The sequence below is a fragment of the Cervus elaphus genome, chromosome 12 (assembly GCF_910594005.1).
Source record: "Cervus elaphus chromosome 12, mCerEla1.1, whole genome shotgun sequence".
NCBI lineage: Eukaryota > Metazoa > Chordata > Mammalia > Artiodactyla > Cervidae > Cervus > Cervus elaphus.
This window is the reverse complement of record NC_057826.1, coordinates 78,641,253-78,666,802: the sequence shown is the minus strand read 5'-3', so window position 1 is coordinate 78,666,802 and position 25,550 is coordinate 78,641,253. Positions and strand designations below refer to the sequence as shown.

The 25,550-nt window shown below is 46.6% G+C and overlaps 2 protein-coding genes across 2 annotated transcripts; one reads left to right on the top strand and one right to left on the bottom strand.

Moving 5' to 3' along the window:
• Positions 1-2,417: 2,417 nt before the first annotated feature.
• On the bottom strand, positions 2,418-3,584 carry PSMB11 (proteasome subunit beta 11). The gene has a single exon (XM_043920775.1). The coding sequence runs from the start codon at positions 3,482-3,484 to the stop codon at positions 2,615-2,617; it is 870 nt and encodes a 289-aa protein (XP_043776710.1). The 5' UTR covers positions 3,485-3,584; the 3' UTR covers positions 2,418-2,614.
• Positions 3,585-7,961: 4,377 nt separating this feature from the next.
• Positions 7,962-13,474, top strand: PSMB5 (proteasome 20S subunit beta 5). Its single transcript, XM_043920464.1, has 3 exons — positions 7,962-8,513; positions 9,164-9,470; positions 12,965-13,474. Exons 1-3 carry the CDS (start codon positions 8,316-8,318, stop codon positions 13,249-13,251), a joined length of 792 nt encoding a protein of 263 aa, XP_043776399.1. The 5' UTR covers positions 7,962-8,315; the 3' UTR covers positions 13,252-13,474.
• Positions 13,475-25,550: the final 12,076 nt, after the last annotated feature.

Below are 25,550 nucleotides of genomic sequence, written 5' to 3'. Positions count from 1 at the left end.
TGGGGCAAGCATGGCATTGTTGACTCTGCTGAAGGCTGAAGACCCCTTTGGTCTCCACTGCTGTCTGAATCACATCTTTAGGAATAAGGGGAGAAAAGGAGGGACTGATGATGGGCTGCCCCCAGCTAGTGAGAGGTGCACTGAAGTGGAGTGTGGGCCTTCACCGCTCTGCCAGCCCTCCCTGACACCCTCCTGAGGTCCTTCCCAACTCACTCAGCTGCCAGGAAAACAGTGGAGGGGAACAGACTTTTCAGCTAGACCCTTGGGCTTACCTCTGGTCTTAAATATCTCACCATTGGAAGGAGAATTTGTCAAAGGAAGTGAAGAGGGCAGGACCAGGGAAGGAAAAGAGAAGAGAGAGAAGGGAGAGCTGATGGGAGGAGATGCAAGAAGAGAGCCCTCCCTATCTGGGTTCAGTCCTCCTTCCCTGATTAATGGGAAGGGGAGGGGCTCAGAGTGTGGGGAGGGGTGGGGAGCTGCATGTGGTTCCCAGCTAGCCTGGGGGTGGGTTCAGGTGGCAATGTCAGGCTAGCCTGCCCTCCATTCCTGCTTTTTCTCACTCCCTGGTTGGGTGGGTGGGGGTGTTTGCAGGGGGGGGGGGGGGGGGCAGTGAGGATGCAGAAGTAGTGAACCCCTGGGGTGAGCCCTGCCCCACCTCCTCTCTACTCTGGACTTTTTCTCCCCCAAAAAGTGATAAGGCCTTTCTCCCTGATAATTGGCCGTTCTCCTCATTCAGGTGGGGTTCTTTCTCTTGTAGCCCGTTTCCTGTCTCTGCACATGGGAACCATCACTTACCTGGGATCACTCACTTACGATGTCACAGACCCACGCTCATCTCCACACGTGGAGATGCACCCTCTTATGTCAAGTCAATCACTTGAACCCTGGGCAAAAACTGCCCTTCCTCCTGTGTTCCTCCAGGAGAAAACTGGCCTAAGGGTCCTTGACCTACAGTTATCATTCCCAGAGTCCTGCACCTCCTCACCTGAGGCTCAGGAGAGGGTGAAGGATGAAGGATTGCATAGAGGCCACCAGCCAGATTCCCAGACCCCAGCTCAAACGCTTGTTCTCCTGTACTGGGCATCTTTCTGCAGCAACTCCCCTCATTTCCTTCCCTCCCTCCCTTTCCTTCCTGGGGCTCCCTCAGCTTTCCTCCCTCCTCCCCCATCATCCCCTGAAAACCAGAGCCTACTGGGGCTCCTCTGTCTGGCCCAGCTCCTTGCCTGGAGGAATTCTTAGCCTTAAGTGCAGGGTTGGGGCTCAGGACTGGGCCAGAGGCTGGGAGGAGGGTGTCCAAGAGGGAGAAGAGATGCTGTTCATCTTGGTGCTGGAAGCAGTGGGAGTAGGACAAAGAAAGAAGGTTCAGGAACCTTCCTTCCGGTCCCATCTCCTAGGTTGACCATGCCTTCCCCTCCCTTGGCCTGGGGAGGGGTGGGGGTGGCATCCCTCCTGGAGTTGTCAGCCTGCATCACCAAGTCAGGGCTCACAGGGGAGCAGCAAGCGGACAGGAGGTGCGGGAGAGGACGCGCCAACCCAGCGGTTCCCCCGGCACAGCCATCTCCCTCTTTTCTTCATGCCCGGAGGGAGCTACCGGAAGGAGAGGCTGGGGAGAAGGCGAAGGGATGGCAGGAGGAGTCTGGCAGCAGCCACAAGAGGCCCAGAAGCCGGAGCGCCCTGGTTGGGGTTGCGGGGTGCCGATGACTCAGGCCTTGGTAAGAGAGGACAGAGGGGGCTTCTTGGGCTCAGCCCTCCAGGCCCTTGGGCTCCTCCAGGTTCCTTCTTCTGTGGCCAGCAGGAAGGGGCCCAGCCCAGCTGCCCTCTCCCCCACATCCCTCCTGGGTGCAGGAAGAGGCCCTGGGAGAGAAGCTGTGCAGAAAGACCACAGCCCTGGAGTGGATGGCCTGGATCCCAGCCTCATCTCTGCACTGACCGCGTCACCTCGGGCAAGTCACACATCTCTTTGAACCTGTTTCCTCTTCTGTCAAGTGAGGATCACATTAACCTTAAACAGTTAAGCATGAAAACTGTGTCCAGTAAAGGAGTCGTCACCAGAGTCATCAGGGTCAAGTGGGGGGTGCTGGCAGAGGAGGAAAGCAGTAGTGGGAGCCCATCACTTACCCCCAGATGTTCATGCTGCACTGTCCCTGCCCCTTCCAGCCTGGGCCCTCGGGGGCTACCATCCCCCCCATTCCCCTCCCACCATCCCCCCCCCCCCGCCGCCCCGATCCAGGTGAGAAAGTGGCAAAGACGCTGAAACTGAGCTAAGGACTAAAACAAGAGGAAGAAGAGAGACCAGGGATAGGATGGGGGAAAGCAGAAAGGAAGATGGCAAGAAAAGAGGGTGCAGCCCTTAGCACAGCATCTGGCGTGCAGCCGGTGTGCAGTATTTGCTGAAAGACGGACTCGGTGCTGAGAAGGAGGCCAGATCAATCTATTGGGCGCCAATAGGAACAAATCGGACAGAGAGGTCAATAGCTCGGGGAAGAGAAAGGGATGGAAACTTGGAACAAATGAAGCCAGCAACCCAGGAGAGCAGGACCCCAATGCTGGGAGTCTGCTTCCCCTGCAGCCCCATCTCCCACCCTGGGCTGGGCCCCCCAGATCCTGCCGCTGCTCACAGCCTCTCTGTGGGCACCTTCAAGTCCCCAGGTGCCAGCCCCACAGACGGTTCTCTGCCTTCGCCAGCTCTGTCAGGGGTGGCCTCCTCCTCCTGTTCCTTCTCTGGCCCTGGAAGCTTCTGCAGTTCGGAGTATAGCACCCAGGCATCATGGCAGGACACATACTCCCATCCAGTCTCCCGCACGTGGAAGAGGTCCACAGAACCCCCAGAGTAGGCATCGCGGCGGGTGGCGTGGGCCACGGCGCGGCGGGCCAGGGCATAGGCTTCCTGGGTGCTCATGTCGTAGCGGTAGCCGCCATCTAGCACACCATAGGCATAGGGAGACCCAGAGCCCACCGAAAAGATGTCCCCCTGCAGGCAGGTGCCATCGCTGTAGACATAGAAGAGGGCAGGGCCAGAGCGGTCCCAGCCACACAGGGCCGTGGCCACACACAGATCCAGCCCCCGGTAGCGCGACATCATGACGGATAAAAGTTTGGCAGCACCAGCCACGCTGGGCAGCTGACCCTCCCTCAGTGCCCGCAGCCGCAGCTCCCTCTGCAGCACCCGGTACCACGTGACGCAGTCAGCCGAGGTGCCAGAGGTGGTGCCCAGGAGATGCTGGTGCACAGGGATGACCTTGCGTGAGGCTGGACACGCCACGTAGTTGCCGCAGGAGGACCGTGTGTCAGCCGCAGCGATGACTCCATGACGGAAGCGGAAGGCCAGGGTGGTGGTACCATGGGCCAGCCTGGGGCCGTGAGTCTGCAGGAAGGCTTGAGGGTCCCAGCCTCGGGGCACAGCCCAGCCGCCAGCCTGAGGCAGGTGAGGGGAGGTTTCCTGGGTGTCGGAGGCCTGCCACTTGCACACATCTTGCAGAGCCATCCCTGGGGTCCAGCGAAGGTTGGAAGGAGCAAGGCAGGGATCTGTGAGCTGGGCTGGGTGGAGGAAGAGAGATGGTAAGAAGAAGCTGGGCTGCAGCCAGAACCATTCAGGAAGGTGTGTGATCTGTGGCTTCTCCCAAAACCCAAACCAGGCTTTGGGACTGGCTGGTGGAGCAGCGCCCTCCCCCTCGGAGGACTGCTGAGGGGAGGACAGGATGAGGCCAGTGGAGTCTTCAGCGCTGGGGAGACGCTGCCCATGACACACCTGAGCGTCACCGGAGGAGTCACCTGTCTGTCATCCTCCAAGCACCTGGAGTTGGGTGGGGGCTGGGTAACTGCAAAGGACAGGGGGCACCCGTGAAAGGAGCAGAGCTGGGTTCCTCTTGTTTTTCCTGTGGGGGGCACTGGGCGCAGAGATAAATGAAGCCCTGTCCCTGCCCTGAAAGGGCCCACAGGCTAGGGAAAGGTAAAGACTAGTCAGTGTGATGGCACAGTCAGACCAGGTTCCCTGGGATGCCAGGCTTTCACTGCTATGGCCTGAGTTCGATCCCTGGTCACAGAGCTGAGATCCCACAAGTCACAGGACACGGCCCCAAACCAAAACAAAACAGAATAGATTGCCATGGACCCACTGTGGCAGGAGTCCCCGATGCTGGGTTCACTCTTCAGGGGGATGGGGTCAGGGAGCCAAGACACTGAGCTTATTGGTTCACCTCATGATCAACGTGGGGAAAATGAAACGGACTGGGACAAAGAGAAAAGAAAGAAGAGCAAGAGAGCCTTGTACGAGGCGCCCAGATACCTTCAGGATGACAGAGCACCGTGGGGCCAGGTGAAGGGGAACTAAAACCTGGAGATCTTTTTCTCCTCCGCTTTGGGCGTGAACATGAACTTCCATCTGCATACAAGCGTGGCACATCTGACAGCTGTCTGGCAGTATAGCTTCTCTGACTGGTGCTAAAGTCCTGAGGATGTAGCTGAAAGGATCTATTGGTCCCCTTCCTGCCCAACAATTCACAATGGCAAGAGATTGGTTTGCAGTTTCAAGGCAGGAGAAAAACCGACTTTGATACCATCATACTGAGTCTAAGTCTTAGACCAACGAAGGGTGGACAGTGACAGCTGGCCCTTCAGAAAGAGAAACTAGTTTGGGGTGGAGTGACAAGCTACATCTACTTCTGGAACCATATGGAGTACATTTTTCTAAACATTACAGCTCCCCCTCTAACCTCATCCTCCAAGCTGACATGATTTCCTAAGGTATCACTCAAATCCCATGTCTCCTCTACTAAGAAACCTTAAAGGGTTATGAGATCAAATCCACCCCAGGCTGGCATTTAAGGCCCACTGTGACCCAGTCCTAATCCATCCACCACAACCTCTCTTCATGTTATTCCCAGCGTATCTCCCACCTCCCCTTCATCTTTTTGAATCTTATCCTCCCAAGTCTGGCCTACATATCACCCATTCAGAAAACCCTCCCCAGGTAGGGGCCGAGAAAGAAGAGGCTCTGAATTTGAGAAGCAATGGGATCTAAGTGGTATTTAAGGAAATGAATCCAGACCTCCTTGACAAAGCCTTCCTTGACCCCCAAACTCACCCCAGTCTATACTGACCACCTTTCTCACTTGTGAACTATAGCACTTATCATTGTTTTCTTCTCCAACACCTGCTTTACTGAGATATAATTTGTACAATTTATTTATTTATTTTTGTTTGCACTGGGTCTTCATTGCTGCACATGGGCTTTCTCTAATTGTGGCCAGTGGTGGCTTCTCTTTGTTGCAGAGCATGGACTCTAAGGCACACAGACTTCAGTAGCTGTGGCATGTGGGTTCAGTAGTTGCAGCTCTTGGGCTCCAGAGTGCGGCACTCAGTAGTTGCCCCACAGCATATGGGATCCTCCCAGACCAGGACTCGAACTTTTGTCCCCTGCTTTGGCAGGCAGACAACCACTGGACCACCAGGGAAACCCTATTGAGATACAATTGACATATAGCATTATTTAAGTTTAATGTGTACAATATGATAATTTGATACTTCTGTGTATGTGTCTGTGGTATGTATGTATTGCAAAACATTTACTGCAATATGTATAGTTAACAAATCCTTCAGCTCACATAATTATCATTTTTGTTGTTATGGTAAGAACATTTAAGATCTACTCTCAGCAACTTTCAAGTATACAAAAGAATATTGTTAACTATAGTTACTGTGCTATACATTTGATTTCCAGAACTCATTCCTCTTATAACTGGAAGTTTGTATACTTTTGACCAACATCTTCCCATTTTCATCAACTCTGAGCCTCTGACAACCACCAATCTACTGTTTCTAAGAGTTTGGCTTTGTTAGATCCTACATAGAAGTAAGCTCATACAGTATTTGTCTTTCTCTGCCTGACTTCTTTCACTTAGCATAATGCCCTCAAGTTTCATCCATCTCATCACAAATGGCAGAATCTCCTTTTTTATGGCTGAATAATATTCTACCACATATATAATACTTTATGCGTTCGTACATTGATGATAAATATTGTTTTCATATACTGGTAATTGTGAATAATGTGAACATCGGATTGCAGCTATCTCTATGAGATAGTGATTTCATTTCCTTTGAATAAGTACCCAGACATGGGATTACTAGATCTATTTTTAATTATTTTTTTTGCGGGGGGAACTTCATACTATTCTCCATGGTATGTATCAGTTTATATTCCCACTCATTTCAGCACTGATCATTTGTACCTCTCCTCTTTGAGGTCTCCCTGAATGGGACCTTGGAGCAGAGAACTAATGTAAGGTAAAATGGGAACAGATTCTGGAAGGCTTTGAATGTCATACTGAGGAGCTGAAACTTACAGATTATTTTTAAGCAGGCAGATGATAAGATCAAGATGATGTTTTAAGAAAATCAACCTGCTACTGTGCAGAATTAATTAGAAACATAGTTTGGGCCCAGAAAAATTAGGAGACTATTTCAGTAATTCAGGATTGAGAAGATAAGAAGCCAAAGGCAATATCAATTGCAATGAAGAAGAATGTGAGCAGCACTGTGAAGGGAGAATGAACAGGACTTGGCATCCAGTGGATGTGGGGGAAAGGAACAGGAGCTGTCAAGTATGAGCCAAGGCTTCAAGCCTCTGTGACTAGAAGAACAATATTGTCATCCTTTCACATGTTTATCTGAAAAACATGTATTAAGCATATAGTTGGCACAGAGAAATACCTGTCTTTACAGATTTTGTTTTTCCTTGCCACACAGCTTGGCTTGTGGGATCTTAGCTCTCTGACCAGGGATCAAACCCAGGCCCCTGGCAGTGAAAGCACCAAGACCTAACCACTGGACTGCCAGGGAATTCCAGAGAAATACCTGTCTTTAAAAGCTCACAATCCAGTGAGAGACAAATGTATATTTATAACCAGGTTAAAATATAAAAATGCCTTAAGAAAAGTACAGACATTAGTAGCAGAGGGAAAGAACCACTGAGAGAAGTCAGAAGGAGGATTAGTTGCATTGGAGGAGTGACCGCAAAATAATATGTGCTCAATAAACAGAAGCACTCTGCACTTTCCACACCATCCAAGTGTGAGACCCACATAAGGATCTTCTGCTTCATTACATTCTGATGGTTGGGTTTGGAAAGAGTTGCCAAATTTCAGCATTAAAAATACAACACATGCAGAGTCTGCTGGGAAGAGGAGGGGCTGAGTTGGGCATCAGAGGAAAGAGGAATTTAGATATTGATGGATGTTGCTGCTGGAATCCAACAAGGAAGACTAGACACTGACTTCATAGAAACGTAAAGCAGGAGGCAACATTTCATACATTTGCCCACTCCTTTGCTTGTTATAGTTCCCAAAAGGGTTGAAAAATGAAGGTGGGTGGAGAGAGGTAGAGACAACGAAATACAGCACGTTCTTGAATAAGGGCTTGTCTTAGCAAGATTAAGTCAGGAAACCTCTTGGTACATCTTTATGGAGCCTCAACTCTCCTCCAGGCTCTGAAATGGTAAATTACTATCGACTCAGTTATTCAGGAGCTGCATTGCGAATCCAGTCTGTGAATTAACTGGGCCCTTCGCTTTTCCTTCTTTATTTTTCTATCTGCCTTTTGGGCAATTCATTACTTATTAGAATTTCCATCAGGGGGTGGGAGTAAAGACAACACTGAATCTTAAAAATTGGTTGCTGTTAGAGAACCTGGCTATCGTGGAGATTGATGCTATCAAAAAACAAGAGGTATAGCTCTCATGCTTGTTGCGCTTTCTAGCTCCAACTACTGTGGTTTTAGTAACTTCATAGGAAAATGGCCTCAGAGTAGATCATTATTTTACTCAGTATTAGAGAGTGCCCTTAAACAAAATGGCAACTTCAGTCACATTAACAGACCGCTGAAAAGGTATAGATGTTAATTGTTGCTAAGACACCGGGCTGGGCGGGCAGATTTACCGCTACCGGTTTAGAACAGTTTCATCCAGTCACGCCCTTCTCAAAGATGGCCGGCCCCACTTCCCTCCCTCAACCTGACGTTTGCGTTTGCTTCCTATGAATTTGACGTTAATCTAATCCCGTGTTGGTTACGTGGCCAAAGTCAAGATGTCAGCCACACCCCTTTATAATTTAAGGGGAGTGAAGCCATTTATTTTTTTCCTCCTTGGTGAAAATAATTACTCGCATCTGGCGCTTGTGTTTGGAGGCGTGGTTGCCAGGACTTAAAATGGCTCCTCCCTGGGATAGATTTAATAGGGAGTGAAGCTGTGACGGCGAGGCGTTGCCCGGCCGTTCTTTGCTAGGCGTTCTGGCAGTCAGTTCCCTTTGCCCTTACTAGACATGGCGCTGGCCAGCGTGTTGGAGAGGCCGCTACCGGTGAACCAGCGCGGGTTTTTTGGACTCGGGGGTCGTGCGGATCTGCTGGACCTGGGTCCAGGCAGTCCCAGCGATGGGCTGAGCCTGGCCGCGCCCAGCTGGGGTGTCCCAGAGGAGCCGAGAATTGAAATGCTTCATGGAACCACCACCCTGGCCTTCAAGGTGCAGACACAGCCGCCGCGCCGGGTTGAATCCCGCTTGCCCGCGCCCTTCCCGGCCTCCCAGCCGGTCCGGAACCCGCCTTGGCCGCGGCCGCGAAGCCCAGGCGGAGGCCTGGGCCTCGAGCCCCGACCCCGGCAGTTTCGCTGTCTCATTGGCCCGGGAGGCCTCGGTTCTCGCTCTGGCGGGAGCGGGGTGGCGGTGGGGCTGGGGAAAGGTGGGTGAGTGGGAAAAGGATTTCGAGGCCGTTTGGATTGATTCCCAGGCGACCCCAAAGTCTTTGGAAACTGAGTGGCCCGGATAGGTCAGGGTAACTGAAACGTTATGAGGAGGAAAGTTGCTGGGAGGAAGCACTCTAATAGGAGCCAGACAATTGGGATTCCTGGCCTAGCTTTGTAATAACTGGCTCTGTGATCTTGGGTAAGTAATTCGATCTCATTGAGCCTGTTTCCTTAGCCAGTAAGTGAAGGTAATCTCACCTCAAGCTATTGATGTGAAGCTCCAGTGACATATAAGTGGGAAAGTATGTTGTGAAGTATAAAACAGCAGCGACAGAGATGTTCAGGGGTTGTATCGATGCATAAAGAAATGTCAAGGTGATGTTTTTGTGGTCTGATGTGGCTCCTGGCTTGTGTTTTCTCTGATCTTAACAGTTTCGCCACGGAGTCATTGTTGCAGCAGATTCCCGGGCCACAGCCGGTGCCTACATCGCCTCCCAGACAGTAAAGAAGGTGATAGAGATCAATCCCTACCTGCTGGGCACCATGGCTGGGGGTGCAGCGGATTGCAGCTTCTGGGAGCGGCTATTGGCTCGGCAATGTAGAATCTATGAGCTTCGGAACAAGGAACGCATCTCCGTTGCAGCTGCCTCCAAGCTGCTTGCCAACATGGTGTATCAGTATAAAGGCATGGGGCTGTCCATGGGCACCATGATCTGTGGCTGGGATAAGAGAGGCCCTGGTAAGTTAAGCTGCAACCGTGTGATTCTTGGGCTGCCATTACAGAGAGGAAGGGTTGCATAAACAGGTGATTGAAAGAGCATATGTCAGTGCTAAGGATGTGTTGATTAGTTCTCTGTCCTTCCTTCTCTTTGTTCAAAGAAGAGATGTAGTGTAGGAAAGGGCACAGAGGTAGATTAGCTGTGTCATTGATCATCCATGTGACTTAGGGCAGGTGGTTTATTTTCTCAGCCTGTTTCATCATCTTATATAGGTTCCATGAGGCAATACATGTCAAATATGCAGTGTCTGGCCCATAAACTGTTTCTCCTAGTCTCTCCTGTAAAATGATAAGACGTGCAAAGAGTTGTATTTAAGAATTGGGTAATAAAAAAAAAAAGAATTGGGTAATAGACATAAAAACTCTAATCAGTGCCATCTGATAGAAATAATGTGAGCTAGATATTAAAAAATAAATTAAAAAATTAAATGTGAGCTACACATGTAACATGTAATTTTACTTTTTCCTAATGGATATATTTTAAAAGTGAGAAGAAATGGGTGAAATTAATTTTAACAATGGTCTTAATCCATAATAACTAAAATATCATTTTGGCGTGTGTCAACGTCATTTCAAGAGCTCAGCAGCCACATGTGGCTGGTGGCTACCTTATTGGACAACGAAACCAAGTAACTACTCAAACATTAGTCATTTCTTTTCCCTTTTTTCCTGTAGAGAGTCTTTGGCCTAGAAGGGGCCCTTTGGGCCCATCTCTTTTTCTTGTTTGATATAATCACTTCAGTCCTGTTGTCTCTGAAAAGAATTCCTTAACCTGTTTTTCTTCCTAGTATATAAAATCCTTGCCAGGAAATTCAGACTTGTATCTGATAGCAGTTTCTCTTCAGCCAATTTTGAATGTCCCTTTAGTCAAGCTGGAATACGGCTAGTCACATTTTGTGTGATTTTCCCCTTTGGTGCTTGAAAATAATTAATCTCTCCTCCTGTTGTTTTTGCTTCATTCATTTACCTGCTTTCTTTCTTTGTTTTTTTTTAACCTTGTGGCTTGTGGGTTCTTAGTTCCCTGACCAAGAATTGAACCTGTGCCCTCTGCAGTGAAAGTGCAGAGGCCTAGCCATTGGACGGCCAGGGAATTCCCTCATTTACCTTTCTAAATGCCTAGTTTTCCTCTATTGATCAACTGTGGAATACCCACCACTTTTTCATTTGCTTTGGAGAATATTAGTTCACCCCTCAATAGAGGATGGATGAGGAGAGACTTAAAAGTGCCTGTGAGAGAGGAGCTCCCTTTGTTACTTTGGAAATTGAAACATTTATTTTGATTTGTGTGAAATTTGAAAAGTGTGAAAGAACAGTTCCATACCTCTTGTGCAGTCTAGGGAGGCATTTTGGAAATGTTTTGAACCGTTAGCTATTGGATTGGTCCCAGGTGGTGGATAACAGTATAAAAGAGTACAAAAACTGGCTAGCAAGGAAAACCCAGGAAGCCAGAGCTTAACCTAAATTGTACTATCTCAGAGAAGCCTTCCTGACAAGTTGTCCTGTTCAGGATGAGTCAGCCCCTGGCCTCAAGCAGACTGAGAAAGGATCCCAGATTACTTCATGTGAGGCTGAATGAGATGAATACCACTTTAAAGAGAACCAGTAAAATGCTGAAAGAATTTAAGGAGGTGGGAAGAATTGCTTCTGATGGGAGAAACTGGGGAGGGCTTCATAGGTAGGTGTCATTTTCCTGGATGTGAAAAAAGAAACATACGAACAAACGAGGGGGAAGAAGCATGAGGTCTTGCAGGGAGTAACTGGAAGTCTCGTTTAATTGGAGCTAAAAAAATGTGTGAAGCAGAGTAGTGAGCTAGAGAGCCAGAAAGGGAAATTGGAACCAGATGGTGCACTGGCTTGGCAAGGTAGTGGCAGTGGGCCTGAGGAGGGGCTCCATGTTAGAACCATCGGAACCTGGAAACTGATAAGTGCCATTCTTTTCAACCTGGCTTGTATCGTGAACACCTGAAGAACGTCAGAATCTAGCTCTGTGCTTGTCCCCCACCCAGACCAATTAAAAAAGAATACCTGGGTTAAGTCCTTGGCATCTTTTTAAAAATACCTGGAATTCCCTGGCGGTTCAGTGGTTAGGAATTGGCACTTTCACTGCCAGGGGCCCAGGTTCAGTCCCTGGTTGGAGAACTAAGGTCCTGGGAGCTACATGCCCTGGCCAAAAAAAAAACTTCCTTAGATGATGCTGGTGCATAGTTAGTGTTGAGACCCACTGAAATAGGAAAAATATTAGTGATGCATTGACAGAATTTGAAAATACAGAAGGAAATGGATTGGTAGGGCAGAAGAGTGATGAGTTTTTGGTCTGTGAGGACAGAAAATTTAAATATGAATTTGGTGACAAAGGCATCCAGCTGGAGAGGTCCAGGGGCAGATGGAAGTGATAAAAATTTTATTAAATCTGTGTCTAATTTTTTGTTATACTAGCGGTTGGCTAACTTTTCCATAAAGGACCAAATGTAAGTAAATATTCTAGGTTTGCCGGCTCTGTAATCTTTGTCTCAACTACATAGCTTGGTTTTAGCATAACAGCAGTCCTAGACAATCTATACACAAAAGGTTGTGGGTGTGATCCAAAAAAAAACTATAAAAATAGGCAGTTGGGGGAATTCCCTCATGGTCCAGTGGTTAGGATTGTGCACTTTCACTGCTGAGAGGGCCTGGGTTTGGGGAGCTAAGATCTCGCAAGCTGCACGATGTGGCGAGAAAAAAGAAAGAAGATAAATTTTTTTAAATTAAAAAAAAAAGGCGGTTGGCCTGGCCAACTGTTTAGTCTATACCAGCACTGTCCAATAGAAATATAATGTGAGCCATACATGTAATCTTAAATGTTGTAGCCATGTTTTTAAAATTGAAAAGGAAAAGTAATTTTAATAATATATTTTATTTAACCTGATAGATCCAAAAGACTATCACTCCAGCATATGTGGAAGGTACTAGCTTCAAGTGTTGAGTCACATGTGGCTGATGGCTACCATGTTGGACAGTGCAGGTTCTTTACAATATGACTTAGAATTCTAGACTTTATTCTCTTACTCTGTGATAGAAGAGATAGCATACTTGTCCAGATAATATTCCCAAATAGCCTGAACTCTTGAGGGTTAGGATTGTCTCAGATATTATCTCCCACAGTGCCTGAAGTTCTGTGCTTGAAACCAAAGTCATTTGAATTATACTAGTTTTTTGGTTGTACAAAGAAGACAGACAAGGCAGTAACTGTAATGTTAGGTGAGATGGAGTGGAATGTGTAGAATCCTGAAGTATTCATATTTAATTTTATTTCTTCACTTTTTTTTTCTTTGTAATTTTATAGCACTGCTATTTTCTTGAATTTCTGTTGGTCTCCCTGGGTTTCAAGAGGAAAGGAGAACTGTTGCCTTTAAAGATGAATTAGATGTCAGAAGAGGTGATCATTGTTTTCTTACTAACCTCATCTCTCTTTCCAGGCCTCTACTACGTGGACAGTGAAGGAAACCGGATTTCGGGGGCCACCTTCTCTGTAGGTTCTGGCTCTGTATATGCTTATGGGGTCATGGATCGGGGTTACTCCTATGACCTGGAGGTGGAGGAGGCCTATGATCTGGCCCGTCGAGCCATCTACCAAGCCACCTACAGAGATGCCTACTCAGGAGGTTCAGTCAACCTCTACCATGTCAGGGAGGATGGCTGGATCCGGGTCTCCAGTGACAATGTCGCTGATCTACATGACAAGTATAGTGGATCTACCCGCTGAAGGAGGATGGATGTGGCTGCTTGCATTTCTTGGGGGTGACTGTTGTTGGTAATAGGGTACAGTTCCCCATCCTCTAGTGGAGGGGATCCCCAATTGTATCAATCACATTTTCTTTAATCTCTGGTGCATTGACCTCCATGTGTTACCAGCTGTTAATGAGCTACTGCAGAGGTAATTATTGGTTTTACTTTCTTGAATGTTAACATGACACTACTCGACCTCAGCCTGTTTTGCGTCTTTTCTCCACACTGTCCCTCCTCCAAGCACTTTACAGTCAAATGGGCTGGGACAGTGGGAGGGAAGGGACTGTAATTACAGGAAACAGCGGTGTGAAGACATTGTCTAGTGAATACATTAACATCCCCACTCATGAAGCTAATAACAAAGGAGAAAGAGAGAGCGGCAGGGAGGAGGGAGAGACGTCTTGATTCCGTTTGCAGAGAGATGAAAAGTTGATGAGGTGGAAAGATGCACAGGAAAAAGCTCTCCCCCTGTGCTGGGGGGAGGGAGGCTGATGCCACATGCAGAGCAGAGAGGTGAGGAGGGTAAGCCAGTTGGGAAAGGAAGGCTTTGACCCTGGGAACAGAGAGGACAGAGAGGTGTGTGTGAAAGCATAGTGACCACGAGCCTGGTGATGCCTGTCCTTCTGGCCCTGCGGTGTGTGTTTGTAGGAGACAGAGGGAAATGATTGTGGACTTCTAGCGTCCTGGGCAGGAAACAGCACAAAATTGTTCCTGGAGCCTGTGGGTGCGGAAGAGTCCCTGCTGAGAGCAGAGAGATGGCAGATTTGTCACCCCTAGCACTGAGGGGCTTCCCAGGCTATGGTGGCAGCAGATGGCAAGGCCTTCTGTTAAGGAGAAGACAGGAGAGATGCAGGAGGTTGATGGGAGAAACCTTTAGATAATGCGGAGGGCATAAACACTGCTTCATGTGAGTTGGCAAGAAGGAAGAAAGTGGTTGGTGAGGGTGGCCGTGGAGTGTCCTCTTCTGAGGCCAAGGGGCTGGGAGGGGTCACTCAGAGATAAGCGAGCTATGAAGCCTGTTCTCTCCCGCACTGCAGCCACCTTCCCTCCTTGCACTTCCCTCCTGCTCAGCCCCACGCAGTCTCTGAAGTCTCCCTATTGATTGATGAGGGCTGTCGGCCAGGAACTGATCGAGGCTTGTTAATTGCATTTGTCAAATGCGGGGAAATTGGGAATTAGTGAGACCAGAGAAGGGAGTTTGGAAAACAAATGGCTCTCGTGCCTGAGGAGATTCATTTTGCTGAAAAGTGTCTCCAGAGCCCCTGGAGCCGGGAGCTGCCAGTGTGGACCAAGACCTGCTCTACAGCCAGGGCAGGGCATCAAATGTGGCAGGGAGCCACACCACAGCTCCCTCTGCGCCGCAGTCCAGAGGCCCAGGCACAGCTGTCTTCCTCTCTCTTAGGACAGTGCTTTGCAGACCTTTTACAAAATTAGAACTCTTTTTAAAATGAACTCAGGAGAAATCCCAGCCCCTGAACGAAATCAAGTGAGATTGAAGTAGAGTTGAAGGGTCCAGCGCTTCAACCATTGAGCTTTCCCCTCCAGCCACTTCTCACACCCTGCTTCCCCCACGCACACATACTCCCTGGTACTTCTTGGTACCCTAGTGAAAGTTGCTCAGTTGTGTCTGACTCCACGACTCCATAGACTGTCCATGGAATTCTCCAGGCCAGAATACTGGAGTGGGTAGCCTTTCCCTTCTCCAGGGGATCTTCCCAACCCAGGGATCGAACCCAGGTCTCCCACATTTGGGACAGATTCTTCACGAGCTGAGCCACAAAGAAAGCCCCTTGATAACCTAAGGAGCATAATTTGAAAATACCTGCCCTGGGAAGTAACCTGGAAGGTGAAAAGAGTTGAAGATTGGAAATCTACCCTGACCCCAGAGAGCATGAGTCCCTCGGCTCAGCCCATGAAAGAAAATTGAGTCTGGAGAGAAGAGTCTTGAAGTAGGGCTGCCCTTGTCCTGTTGCTATCCCACACCTGACTTGCAGTGGTCTAGCTGTTCAATTTAACACATATTCTGCACTGGAAGAGTCCTGTTGAGGCAAGAAACATCCTAGAGTCCTGTATTCTTGCATACCCTTGTTTCTCTGCCTTCCTGGATTTTGGATAAAAGAGTAGCTTAATGGAAGAGATCCACTTATGGTAGGTTTTCTGGAAAGAGCAGAGCAGAGGTAGAGGAAAGCTGCAAGTCTCTAGACCCAGTGACACCCATTCGATGTTGGCAGTTTCTTGCTGCTATGACTGGTAGGGAGCTGGCTTTGTGGTGCTGTGAGTCTGTTTGCATGGGGATGATGGATGCTGCATAGCATCTGAGAGATGCTGTTGAGTGAAGTGTACCAGTTCAGGGACTCCCATCAGATTCATTTCCCAGTGCAATCCTCTTGACAAAGGGTGATGGAAAAGAAATTGCCTTAAATAGCGGGAAGATTAATTTCTCCCGGCAGTTCCCAGGCATCCAAGGGCCAGGGCTTTTTAAGTGATGTCTGACAATTTCTCCTCCTTCCACAGATAGCTCAGTAACACCAAAATCTGACTCCTCAGGGTAGGTGATGGGACTAATCTGATTAAATAGGGAGCAAAACACTCAGAGGCCCCACGCTTTCTTTTGCTGGCAGGGAGTGCTGTGGGGTTGAAGACAGATGTGGCTTATAGCATCACCATACCAGGCAAGGGAGGGCGGCAGGAAGCAGCCGTGCCCTGTTGGGTGAGTAGAATGTTCAAGAGGGATGGTGAGAAGGTAAGCAAGGACAGGGCAGGGAGGGAAGAAGGGCATAGTTAAAGCAAATCAGGGACTGAAGCATAATAGTTACTGAGTGTTCCCTCTTTAGGCAAAACCAGAAGGTCGGTGTCTCTTGATATCCTCCTCAGCTAGCAAATGAGAAAACTGTCAGAGTCATTTGGGGAGTGGAAAGTTACATCCTTTGAGGGGAAATAAAACAACTGATTTATTCTGGTCCATGAGTTCTACGTGGTCTGTCAGGGGAGGGAAGCACGAGGTGGGATGGAAGGGTCAGGTGAGAAAAGGGAGGGAATCCGGGGTAGCAGTTCCCCCCAGAAGGAGGATGGTGGGGTCAGTGGCAGTTTACATGCATGTGTCTAATTTGGTGGGTACAGTTAGGTGTTTCATTCTTGTTGGTTTTAATTGTTTAGTTAAGAGCCCCTCCTGCCAGGCTTCTAACAGATAAGATGCTTGGAAACTGACCAGTAGCAGTGACCTCAAGATAGGATTAAGAGCTTTATGATTTAAAACATATGTATATTGCAACTAAGCATCTCTGCTGTTTGGGGGATTTTTTTGTTTGTTTTTTAAATTCTAGTTTCCCTTTATGGAGTCAGATCATATTGGGAAAGCTTTAATTATAGCGGGCAAGATGAGAGAGCAAACCTTCATCAGAACTGCCCTTATCAGCAGCTGCTGGCAACCTCCTGCCTGACCCAGGCCACCCCCCACCCCCTCAGCAGCCGACTGTCCACATCTCTGCAGCGCACCCCAGGCCTGGCCTCAGAGCCAAGTTCTGGCTTCTCGGGGCTATGCCCCACTGAAGCACTTCAATAAAAACCATTTCTAAAATGTCCCATTCGCAGTTGTTAATGGGTCAGGCAGAAGAAATTCTACCCACGTCAGCTTCTTGGGTTTATTTAACCCAACTCCTTTCTCCCTGAAGCTCTGCCTCTGAGTTAGGCACCAAGCTTGACTTGGTGCTTAACCCTTTATAATCCAGACTTAACTGTCATCAACCATGAAGATCCAAACCAGTTTATTTAAAAGGATATAATAAGGCAATGTCAGTTCAACCCCTTCTGATGCCTCCCCTCCTCCCCCCCACCCCATCCTCTCAGGCTGCCCCTTCTTTCTGTTGTTCCTTTGCTTGATTTCATGTTTTCTCTCTGCTCTCACTTTATAAAAATTCCCTTCTTCGCAGAATTTAAGTAAAAACTAATCCATCAATAAACCAAGTGCTGCTGATGGACTTTAATATAACAAGAAAAGGTTATCGCTAGCTTCAGGGTACTCAAAAAGCTGGTATTACAGAGGGAAGCACAGATGGAATGTGAGAGAGGGAGCTGGAAAAAAACTAGACAAATGGGAGACAGAAACAGAAAAGCGACTCCTGGACAGCAAGAGGGAGATTGAGCAAAGAGGAGAGGGAGACGGGGACGTGGCAGAGAAGATGGATGGAGACATTGATGGGCAGAGCCGAACTGTGAATGGGGGGGTCAGGGAGTGGGAAGGGAGCCTCAGAAGGACAGTGATAAAGAGAGTGGGCAGAGAAACGGGGAAGAAGGAAGCGGCGAGAAGCTAATGCACAGTGAAACATGTCCCCCTGGAGACAGATAATTTCTCCAGCCATACATAATGAACACGTGCCTCTGTGTGCTGGCCCTGTGCTGTCACAGTCACTTACATTCCGCAAGAATCTCTGTGTCTCCACTCCTTGTGCAAGGTTGGCAAGAAGGCTGGCACTCTCTCAGAACCACCTTCTCAAGCCAGCCAGGTAGACGGGAGAGGAGAAACCTCTCTCGTGAGAAGCAGCAGCATAAGTGAGGCAGGGTCACAGATTCAGCACCTTCTTTTTTCCCCAGTACCTTTTTAACATTTTATTTTTAGGCACACAAAGAGGGCTTCTCTCCCCTCACCTTCCTACATCCTGGCCACTCACCTCACAACATACACGCCCACAGGTCAGGACAAAGGCTATTCAAATGGAAAGGAGGAAGAAACACAAGCTCCCAGGAAGACAGGAATAGCAGGCACTTCCAGTAAGAAGGAAATAAGCAGGTCCACATGGGAATTTGTGTAGCCCACAAGGGACCAAAATCAAAGGGATATTTTTATACCTACTGCAGTTGTTTTCCCAGCCTAGCCTCAGCCACCGCTCTCCCAGGGACATCAGACATGCTTAGCCTTCCCCTGCATAGAGTTTGACAGAACACACTGACCCTTTATTCATCGCAGCTCTTCTGGAGTGGTGATGTGTGGTGTTGTCTGAATAGAGGGCATCCACTGAGCACCAGGGTTCTGTGGAAGAGCTCATAATCACCTTGTTTCCCTTGAGTCTTGAGGCTGCCCTCCCAGCTTCATCTTCAGAAAGGAAAGCAGTGGTGCATTTTAAACCAGAACAACAGGTTAAACACAGTCCCACGTCTCTAAGTAGTACCTCCCAAAGAGGGAAAAGGCACAGAAAGGTGGATCAGCCTTGAGTCAGTAGAACCCAACTGTGATCCTCAACTACCTTGGTCACATCCAAGAGCAGCTATGTAAGGTCTCATATTGTTTTATGGTATCTGTCTTCCTTCTCAGTTAAGCATTTACTCTACTATACATTTTGTTTATTCCCCTATGGCTGGCGTGGTGCAGGCTACTTAGTAGAGATAATATAATGTATTTTTAATGAATAAATGCATAAATGAAGGATTTCATTATGGTATCTTAATGTCAGTGATTCTTACCCCTTCTCAGCACTATGACTCCCTATATTATTATTGCTCCTCTGAAACATACTATGAAATGTTACTAATTTTTAAATGAAGACAACTTAAAATTACCTGCTTTATGAATCTTTAAAAGATGTTATGCCACCCCCTGCTTATAAATGATCACAACTGGTGCCATCAGTTCAGTTCAGTTGCTCAGTTGTGTCCGACTCTTTGCGACCCCATGGACTGCACCATGCCAGGCTTCCCTGTCCTTCACCATCTCCTGGAGCTTGCCCAAACTCATGTCCATTGGGTCAGTGACACCATCCAACATCTCTTGGATACCACAGAAAGCAGTTTTAAGAAGCATACCGGCCCATCCCCACCTTGCCTGGCTCCTGCAGTCCTGCTATCTTTGTCTTCAAACTGCAGGATTAGTTGCAGACAGAATACGATCAGCCCCTGAAGAACTGAGCTGCGGGTATAGCTCTGTACATTATCTCCCTTAGTGTACTTTGTTTTATTCTGTTTTTCCCTTCAATCCATGGACAGAGGCTTAGCCAATACCCAAGCCTGGTTCCTGGGTGTCAGGCACCTGAGTGACTTGCTCTTTATAAGGAAAAGACTCCTGGTGAAAGAGAGGAAGTTGTATCACCAAGCCCTATGCCCAAAAATGGAGACAAGTCACCTTTCTTTGGGTTTTGGTTTCCTTCAAAATCTAGCATTGTGCCACTTGTTTTTCTTCCACTGCTTAAACAGAATGCTTTGACATCCTAGGTGGTGTTCATTAACTTGTGCTTTGGAATCTTCTGCAGCGTTATAATGGAGTCCTAAAATAAATCATAGAATCCCAGAGTCCTTGAGACTATAACCTTGTTTTGAGAAAGGGTTGAATCTACATGTTGTTGTTCAGTCACTAAGTCGTGTCAAGCTCTTTGTGACCCCATGGACTGCAGCACACCAGGCTTCCCTGTCCATCACCAACTCCCGGAGCTTGCTTAAACTCATGTCCTTTGAGTCGGTGATGTCATCCAACCGTCTCATCCTCTGTCATCCCCTTCTCCTTATGCCCCCAATCTTTCCCAGCATCAGGGTCTTTTCCAGTGAGTCAGCTTTTCGCATTAGGTGTCCAAAGTATTGGAGCTTCAGCTTCAGCATCAGTCCTTCCAATGAATATTCAGAGTTGATTGATTTCCTTTAAGATTGACTGGTTTGATCTCCTTGCTAAAGCAAAAAAAAAAACACAATTATTTTTTAAAAATTTTGAAATGCTTGAAAACTTCAGAAAAGTTGAAAGAATAGTACAATGAATACTCACTTATCCTTCACATACGTTCACTAATGTTATTCTGCCATATTTGCTTTATATATATACATCCATTTACTTATTTTTTTCCATTTACTTATTTACTGAATCATTTGAAAGTACAGAGATCATGTTACAGAGATCATATTTTACCCCTAAATATGTCTCCTAAGAGCTAAAATATTCCCTTACAAAACTACAATACTGTTATCACACCAAGAAATTTAAATGATCATATTATCTAATATCCTGTCTATATTCCAATTCACCAACTGTCCCAGTAATGTCCATTATACCTTTTTTTTTCCTGATCCAGAATTTAATCAAGGCTCACACATCACATTTAATTGTCATGTCTTTTCAGTTGCCTTTAATTTAGAATAGGTCATCATATTTGTGTGTCTCTTATGACATTTATACTTTGAAGAGCACAGACCATCATATGTCTTGCGCTATCTGGATTTGTCTGATTCTTTCCTGATGATTAGATTCAGGTTAAACATTTTTAGCAAGAATATTGCCTAGGTTATATTGTATACTTCCCACTACAATGCTGCTGAAGGGACATGATGTCAGTTTGTTACATTACTGATGATGCTAAAGTGTGCCTGTTAGGTTTCTCCTTTATAAAGGTACATTTGCCCTTTGTAATTTCCTGGAGAAGGAAATGGCAACCCACTCCAGTATTCTTGCCTGGAAAATCCCATGGACAGAGGAGCCTGGTAGGCCACAGTCCATGAGCTCACGAAGAGTCAGATACGACTGAGCAACTTCACTTTATTCTCCTTTATAAAGGTACATTTGCCCTTTGTAATTAACTGTCAGTAAATTAATAGTAAGTAGAATGATTATTTGAAATCATGGGAATATCCTATTCTCCCACAGTCTTGAACCCACTGGTTTTAGCATCCACTGATGATCCACTGAATCACTTTTTGCATTGGTGGTTGCAAATGTTGGTTTTTCACATTCTGTCCTTTCTTCTATCTATATTAGCTGACATTGATCTTTCGTTTCCTCTTCCTCCTTTTACTTTGCATTTATCAATCTTTAATTTGTTACATTATTAAATTTTAATTTTTTTGTATTTTTTCTTTTTTTGTTTTTACATATTCTATGTGAAGAACTAACTCATTAGAAAAGACCCTGATGCTGGGAAAGATTGAAGGCAGGGAAAGGGGACAACAGGGATAAGATGGTTGGATAGCATCACCAACTTAATGGACATGCAAGTCTGAGCAAGCTCTGGGAGATGGTGAAGGACAGGAAAGCCTGGCATGCTGCAGTCCATGGGGTCGCAAAGAGTAGGACACGACTAAGTGGCTGAACTGACTGAAAGGAAGACAATCCCAGCTGTTTATACTGTTTATTTTGCATTTAACAATTCATCAAATCCATAACTTTTTTCTTTGAAAACCTAATTGACTCTCACTCCTGCTACAACATAACTCCTTTCTTCACTCTTCCTTGAGTGCTGTGTCCTTCTGCCTGTCTTCCTTCTCTTTTCCTTTGCATTATCTTCCACCTTTCCGTAACCTGCCATTTCTCCAAATCTCAACACTCTGAGACTCTTCCCTCTCCAGTGTCTCTGAGGACACAGCCCCAGCCGACTCTGGATTTCCTTCTACTGCTGTTCTAAAATGCTCTCCGTGTGCTGATGAATGACTGTTAGAATCAGCTTCCCGGCCTCGTGCCAGGAGAAGCTAGATTTCACTGTATGGAGGGGCCCCTTTGGGATCTCACTAAACAGAAACAGCTTAAAATACTAAAGAGATCTGCTTGATTCAAAGCTAAATAAGTAGCTTTTCCTCAATCGACAAGTCATCTGTGAAGTTTAACATTTGAAATCTCAAGTGCTTTAGAATTTTAAATTGTAATTAGATGAAAACGGTGCATTTTCTCCCTATTCTTATTACCTAAGAGCACAAAAATGGTTTACTTGAACTTTCTACCAAAGATTCCCCTGTGACCATAGGGGCAAAAAAAAGAAACTTAAAAAGAAATGACTGGACTTCCTTGGCGGTCCAGTGGTTAAGACTCTGCTTCCACTACAGGAGGCAAGGTTCAATCCCTGGTCAGGGAACGAAGATACCACATGCTGTATGGCGTGGGCAAAAAAGAGAAAATGGTTTTTCCATCTTAACTCTGATCTTTGTATAAATACACTCATAATTAAAGATATATCCCAAGGGATGTTGTATGGGGGTTATTAACATTCTATTGATAATCAGAGGGAAGACAGATTTCTCTTTCGTGGACTGAGAATGAAAGCAAAAGAGGATAACATAGCAAGGCAGAGTGGATTGCAATTTAGTCAGAGACTAATGAATGACCAAGAACACAGGCCCTGGAGTCAGAAGACCTGGAATCAAGTTCTGACTCCACTGTTTAATGAGCTCAGTAACCCTGAGATATATAACACCTTCCCTCTCTAAGTCTTAGTTTTCTTATTAGTAAAAGAGGCAGTATATTAGTACTTATCTCATAGACTGGATTAAGTGAAGTAGAGTGACTAGCACCTAAATAAACCCTCAATGTTGGCTATAATAATTGTTGTAAACAATTCTGTTTTCCCTTTATCCTAACATTTTTGAAAATGATCACCTGTACAACTTGAGGATATGAGATGTTCTAGTATATTCCTATCAAATGTATTCCCAGTGATTTCCTGGCTGGCAGGAAATAATTAATGGAAAACATGGGAAAGGAAACAGAGAAAGTCTATAACCCTTAAGAATATAAGCAAATGCAACCTTATTTTCATATAATAGGCACAGTTGTTGCCTGGGTTGTTGTATAAGCCAGAGTGCTGCTAGGGTGAAAAAAAACGCTTGGAGGTAATAGGCCTTTCTGCTGGGAAGCAAATTGTATCAAGAACATCCTGGACTTTGAGAACCAACAGTGAATGGAGGAAGCATTTCAGCACTGGGAGGCTGAACGAGACAGATGTCTCGGGGTCCAGGTCAGTCATCTATTAAGCTATGAGACCTGAGTAACCTCTCTCTGATCCTCTGTTTCCTATAACATGGGGATGCCAATAACCTGCCTGTTCACTGCTGATACAATCATGTTATCTAATTTCATATATTTCATCTCCCATATTCAGTTTTCCCCCATTATCCCAATAGTGTCCATTATAGTTTTTTTTCCTGACCCAGATTCAAGGATCACATTTTGCATTTTGTTGTTCAGTCACTAAGTCTGTGTGACTCTTTGCAACCCCATGGACTGCAGCACACCAGGCAGGCTTCCCTGTCCTTTGCTATCTTCTGGATATGTCTCTTTATTGTCCTTTAATTTAGAACAATCCCTTCACCTTTGTGTGTGACTTCATTACATTGATATTTTAGAAGCGTTCAGGCCATTTGTCTTGTGGAATGTTGTGAGGATGAAATCAGATAACAATAATTTTTAAACCTGTACTGTTGAGCCAGTGAGGCATAACGGTTAAGAACTTGGTCTATGGAGCTAGATTTTCTGAATTCATGTTCCAGGTCTATCTCTTACTAGCTATATAGCCTTAGTCAAATTATTATACCTCGTGGTGTCTTAGTCTCATCCACTGATATAAAATGAGGATAATGAGTACCTCCCCATAACTGTGGAGATTAAATAAGTAAACACATGTAAAGTGTTCATAACAATCCCTGCACAGTAAGTGCTCATTGAACTGTTCCTAAAGAAGGCAAATTTTTGTTGTGGGATCTGAGTTTCAAGATCTTTGTTTAGCTAGGAAAAAAATTCACTCAATTATAAATGATTTTTTTTTTCGGTGCTTACTAAATGTCTATAATTATACCAGCTGCTGCAGTTTAAAAAAAAATTTTTTTTAATCTCCTGAATGGAAAAAAGTTTAAGAGATGATCCTCAGTTTCCTAGTGTGAAATTACTAAAATATGGGAAACAAACAAGGTGGGGTTAAGCGCTGCTAACCTAAGTAAACATGAAGATCATGCTGATAGAAGAGAGAAGGAAGTGGTCTATGTTGACTCAAACAGCTGAAGAATGGATAAAAACTGACTAGTTTTGTTGCAGGGGGGAAGCAAATTCTGACTCCATGTTGGAAACTATTTCTTTGACTTGCTTTTACTATTACAATACTACTCAATGGTTTGTCTGGAGGATCCTGCCCCTCTGCTTGACTGTAAACTAAAGTGCCTTTGTTCACCTCAGGGAGAGATAGCTTGTCCCTGCCCACCTTTGAATAGAAGAGATTAACTCACCCCTTCTGAAGGCTGGACATTCCCTTGGAGATGTTTTGCAAGACTGAAGACCCTTTCCCTTAACTTCCCCACTGCATCTCCCTTTCTATTCTGCCTTTTGACTTTCCTCATTGCTTCTCTCTGATCTATAAAACAACCTGGCATCCAGCCCCCAATAAGATGGTTATTTTGAGGCGCTAGCCTACCATCAGTTCTGAATATTCATTGGAAAGACTGATGATGAAGCTGAAGCTCCAGTACTTTGGCCACCTGATGCAAAGAACTGACTCACTGGAAAAAACGCTGACCCTGGGAAAGACTGAAGGCAGGAGGAGAAGGGGATGACAGAGGATGAGATGATTGGACGGCATCACCGACTCAATGGACATGAGTTTGAGTAAGCTCTGGGAGTTGGTGATGGACAGGGAAGCCTGGTGTGCTGCATTCCATGGGGTCGCAAAGAGTCGGACACTGAGCATGCCATCTTCTTGGTCTGCTGGTTCCCCAATTAAAGTATCTTCCTTGCCTCAGCACCTCCTCTCTCAGATTCATTGGCCTATCCTGCCGCGAGCAGAGCTTGGACTGGGTTACAGTCTGAGAAGAAGAGACAGGCATTACTCCAGGCAGATGAGACCACGTGAGCAAAGGAATATTACAGGAGTGAAGAAGTAAGAACAGTGGGAAATAAGTACAAACAGGGGCTTAGGACCTGCAGATTATGAGTGGTTTATAATGCAGTTATAAGCAACCAGGTCTTCATGCAGGAGGTAAAGGGGGACCATTTAGGTTCTTGAGAATGCAGTGTTAACCAAATAGAGAAAAAATTGGGGGAGAAGATTGAGCAAAACCACACCAGAAGTGTAAGGCTACTTTGCCTTTCACCTGAAGGAGGCCACATACGTGTGTGAAGGTTCATTTAAAGGTGGAAGGGTTATTAACCGACAAGACCCAGAGAGTTCCACCTGGGTGGAACTCGCCCCACACACCGGCTGCCTGATGTTTAATCCCAATCTAGAATTTTACTGACTAGTTAACCGAATTTAGCAAACTGTCAGAGAAGGTGCTCGCTTACTGGATTGTTATGGTGACAAGGGCCAGGGTTCACTGATGAAAAAACATGGGAAAGGGTGAGAGGAGGCTGAAAAGTGAAAGGAAGGGGAGAGAAGTGCGGAAGGTGCCAACCAGGTCGCCCGGGTCGGAGCGGAAGGTGGCCGGGGTCGGGGGTCGAGCGGCCCTTAGGGGCCCCCTGGGGCCCGCGCCTCGGGCGCTGCGCGTGTGCTCGCGGGCGGGGCGCCCCGCGGCCGCCAATGGCCAATCCGGGCTGGCGTCCGGGGAGGGGCGGGG